The following is a 3532-nucleotide window of genomic DNA, read 5'->3' on the forward strand; positions in this document are numbered from 1 at the left end:
GGAATAAACACTATCATATACAATGCATACAACAATACAACAATTAAACAATATATAACACAACAGCCCTCGCCAAAAACAACAATAATAACAACATCCAATATAATATAGAGATACAGTATAATTCAACATCCAGTGTAATATATACAGAATAATTCAACAGTCTTTGAGGCCATGTGGTGAGGAGAGGAAATCCCTCGTCCCTCCCATGAGTCGTGTCTGCAATGAAACTTTCTTCAAACTGTGTAATCCATACATGTTGAAAGTAAAACTGAATATGGTCCACACAATATTCACAATCTTCAACAGTGACATCTCTGCTGGCCAGAGTCCCAAAAACCGACAACCTTCTGGCCAGTCCCAACTACCTGTGTAACACCTGCAACCAACTCGGCAGAACCCAGGAACACTACCTGTTTAACCTACAACCTTCTGGCCAGAGTCTCAACACACTATCTGTATAAAACCTACAGCCATCTGGGTTTAGTTCCAACTACCTGTATAATACCTACAGCCTTCTGGGCGTTCAGTTTCTATTTGCTGTATTAACCAGGGCTTTGAACCGTTATTTTTTTCCAAACGTTCCGTTCCGAACAGAAACGGAATTATAACGTTTCCGGTTATGGGTTCCACCAATAAATTGACGTTCCCAAACCGGTTAGAACAAAAAAATATTGTTCCCGGAACGGTTAATTTCGTTCCTGTCAGCTGATTACTCCCCATAGGCCTAACTGACGTTAATTAACCAAGAAAGACGGAAGTGCAAATGACTCGGCCTACATTCCAAACTGTTTATTCAAGAGGATGAAAAGAATATCCTCCAGAATTTTGTCATTCAGGGACGACCTAAGGGACGAGAAGCGGAGACTAAACCTCATGATTAAAATGCACGCTCCACGCTGACTTGGGTCACAGGGAGCGCTATGACTGACATTGTGAGTTTGTGCATATTTGAAGCGGCCATGGATGCCCAATAACGTCAAACATTCTCGGTGCGCTTTACACGCGCTTCTCTGCAATGTCTTACAATGATGCAATAGAAACTCTGCCCTTTTGTATGACAGTGGTTTCTCTTATTTAAGATGTGGAGTGGAGACTTTGTAATCCACAGCTCTCTCTCCATTCAGTGTCTGATGTCACACAGGATGTGAACCTCAGCTGTCATGGTAACAGGAAAATAAGTACTTTTTTTTTGTTTGACGAACGGTATTAACCGGTATTAACCGGTTACCATTATTTTTAAATAAGTGTTTCCGTTCCAGAACATAAAAAATAATAACGTTTCCGGTTTCATTTCTGTTCCCTGTAAAATACAAAAAGTTCCCGGTTTTCGTTTTCGTTCCTTGAACCGGTTCAAAGCCCTGGTATTAACCAATATTCACACTACACAAACATTGCAAAACTTGCCACTGTAACCGATGTCATATCTGCTAGTTTTCAAACCCGTAATCTGCCAGCCAACTCTCTGGCATAGAAGGCACAGCATGATAGCACTGAGCTGAAGGTAAAGTAAGAGCATCACACTGTACAGATACAGTTGACACCTGATTACTGTAAGTAGGGGTCGACCGATACAGGTTTCTTAATGGCCGATGCGATTTGGGGCCGATATGGGTTAAAAGAAAGGTTAAAAAATGACAAATATTCCAGTTCTCAAGTTAAAAATAAACATTCCTTTAACATTATCAAATTGAGGTAGAACTTGTAACATTTAAACACCCACTCTAACAATCAAGTAATGTCTAACAATCAAGTGTCTTCGTGCTTTAAAAAAAAAACCTGAATGACATAAAATAATAAATATTGCGTATCGGCCAAAACCACACGCGTATCGGCCGATACCGATACACTTAATAATGCAAATATCGGCCCGATAGCGATATATATATCGGTCTATCCTTAACTGTAAGTATCCAGATAGTCACTTAACACCTACCATAGGGCATCACACAAACAGAGTGCCACCTACCATAAGTCATCACACACACACACAGAGTGTGTTTCTCCAGTTAACCTTAAACTTCTGTTGTTTAATGTCGGCTTCAATACACTTTTTCACACAAGTCTTGTGTGCGCCTCCTTTTTTCCATTATATTGAGAGATTACTACTTTTTGGGAGTGCACGCACCAAGCAATACACAAGTATTAAGTTCAAGGCGCAGACGCCGACCTTTGTTGTTCTTTTGTCATTCACTGTGTGTGTCATGACATCAAATACTCTACATATACATGTAGTCACTTCATATAGTTCACAAAACAAAAAATATGGATATACTTCATTTCAATAAATAACTCAAATGAAATCATCAATCATACAATCATATCCAGCTCCATTTAGCACCTTATTATTATTGTGTGTGTGTGTGTGTGTGTGTGTGTGTGTGTGTGTGTGTGTGTGTGTGTGTGTGTGTGTGTGTGTGTGTGTGTGCGCTTCAGAGTGGGCTGGTGTATTTGCGTGTGTGTGTGTATCAGGGCTTGACATTAACTTTTTCACCCACCAGCCACCGTGGATAGTGGTTTTCCCGAGTCACTAGCCATACAGGTATTCCACTAGCCACAGATTTTATATTGTTTTTTTTTTCTTTATCATGATGGTGTACGTCTAACCTCAGAAGATGAGGTGCTAAAATAAGATGAGTGTATAGCTTTCTACATGAAAGTTTATCAATCAAATAGAAACTGAGTTACAAAAAAAATATACACAAGGGGCAAACAACAGAATATAGTCTACTGTGAATAAGCTGATAGCCAAATTGGCTAGTGACACTGAAAGTTTTACCAGCATTTGGCCGGTTGGCAGGTGCCAGTGTCAAGCCCTGGTGTGTGTGTGTGTGTGTGTGTGTGTGTGTGTGTGTGTGTGTGTGTGTGTGTGTGTGTGTGTGTGTTTCAGAGTGGGCTGGTGTATTTGTGTGTGTGTGTGTGTCAGAGTGGGCTGGTGTACTTGTGCGTTTTTCTTGGTGGTGGCATTTGGTACCTCAGCTCCTTCCAGAAGCGATGTTGCGACGGGGCTGGTGTGTGAGTGTGAGTGTGTGTGTGTGTGTGAGTGTGTGTGTGCCAGTGCAGGGGGTGTGTGGAGCGTGTGAGGACTTGTAGCGTTGCGGGCAGGGCTGAGGCGAGTGTTTGTGTGTGTGTGTGAGTGTGTGTGTCTCCTGAGTGTGTGTGTACGATCAGCACCTTCAGTCCCGAGTTCACCAGAGCTGCGTATTCGCCCAGACTGCGCTCCACACACACCGATACACTGTCAGGAAACCCGTCCGGATGGGAGGCCATCTGGAGATGTGTGTGTGTGTCTGCCTGTAGGTGTTTGTTTTTTGTAAGAGTATCCGTGTGCTGGAGTGGGATAATTTCTGTGTCTGTGTTTGAGTTTGTATAAGTGTGTTGTGAGTTTGCGTATGTCCATTGGCTGTCTGAGTCCTCATATTCCCACTGGGTGTTTGCGTGTGTGTGTGTCTCGGAGTGTGTGTCCATCTCGTTGCGTGTGTCGTCCAGGACGATGATGAGTCTTCGAGATTTGGCCAACGCCTCCTCGATG

The 3532-nt window shown here is 42.5% G+C and overlaps 1 protein-coding gene across 1 annotated transcript in view; it reads right to left on the reverse strand.

Annotated features, from left to right (window-relative positions):
- Nucleotides 1-2922: 2922 nt before the first annotated feature.
- The window catches only part of LOC134443242 (uncharacterized), a 9154-nt gene continuing 8544 nt past the window's right edge, over nucleotides 2923-3532 (reverse strand). Inside the window, exon 4 of the mRNA XM_063193119.1 lies at nucleotides 2923-3532. This exon is cut by the window's right edge and continues 13 nt beyond it. Coding sequence (XP_063049189.1) covers nucleotides 2923-3532 — 610 coding nt within the window.

This window comes from Engraulis encrasicolus, unplaced genomic scaffold (assembly GCF_034702125.1).
Source record: "Engraulis encrasicolus isolate BLACKSEA-1 unplaced genomic scaffold, IST_EnEncr_1.0 scaffold_29_np1212, whole genome shotgun sequence".
In the NCBI taxonomy this organism is placed as follows: domain Eukaryota; kingdom Metazoa; phylum Chordata; class Actinopteri; order Clupeiformes; family Engraulidae; genus Engraulis; species Engraulis encrasicolus.